Source organism: Myotis brandtii, unplaced genomic scaffold (genome assembly GCF_000412655.1).
Source record: "Myotis brandtii unplaced genomic scaffold, ASM41265v1 scaffold157, whole genome shotgun sequence".
Taxonomy (NCBI): Eukaryota; Metazoa; Chordata; class Mammalia; order Chiroptera; family Vespertilionidae; genus Myotis; species Myotis brandtii.
In genome coordinates, this window is record NW_005355708.1 from 6132151 (window position 1) to 6132944 (window position 794).

The window sequence follows — 794 nt, forward strand, 5'->3', positions numbered from 1 at the left end:
CCACCTTGCAGAAGGTGATCTTGCAGTGACAGGAGCTGTCCTTCGTGTTCCGGATGAGGACCTCCCCATAGTGCTCGATCCAGCGCTGGCCACTCAGGATGTTGTGAATGCAGGATGTCACCTTGTTCCACTCAAAGTGGTCCCCAAACCTGAGGGAGACGGAGCACGGGAGGGCAGCGGCCGGCCCTGAGCCGGCGCCCCGGCTCTTTGGGGGCAGGTCACATGGGTCTGTGCAAGAAACCCTGGGGTCCTGGCTCTGACTCTGCCGTGAAGGGTGACTGACTTACAAAGCAGAGCGGCCTTCCCAGAAAATATTCAACTAACACATCTCCACTCATTAAACTCCTGTGCCTAAGTCAAGCATGTCAAACTCGTGGTTGGCAGGCCACAAAACAAGGCATGCAGCGCCCCCAGCCGTGAGTTTGACATGCTTGGTCATAGAGATTTAAAAAAAAGACACGGGCCCTAATCGGTTTGGCTCGGTGGGTAGAGCATCAGCCTGCAGACTCAAGGGTCCCAGGTTTGATTCTGGTCAAGGGCATGTACCTTGGTTGCGGGCACATCCCCAGTAGGAGGTGTGCAGGAGGCAGCTGATCGATGTTCCTCTCTCATCGATGTTTCTAACTCTCTAACCCTCTCCCTTCTGCTCTGCGAAAAATCAATAAAATATATTTAAAAAAAAAAAAAAAAGACACAGGCTGTGCCCTTGGATGCCAGGGACGGTGGTGGCTCTATTCTATTACCCTGTTTACCCCCCACTTCTATCAGTTACTCATTACTCTTACTTTATTTAA

General features: G+C 51.9%; 1 protein-coding gene across 1 annotated transcript in view; it reads right to left on the minus strand.

The window, feature by feature from the left end:
- OSBPL7 (oxysterol binding protein-like 7) overlaps nt 1–794 on the minus strand; it is a 14281-nt gene that overhangs the window by 1022 nt on the left and 12465 nt on the right. Inside the window, exon 19 of the mRNA XM_005861927.2 lies at nt 5–149. Within this exon, the coding sequence (XP_005861989.1) occupies nt 5–149 (145 nt within the window). The remainder of the gene's footprint in view (nt 1–4; nt 150–794) is intronic.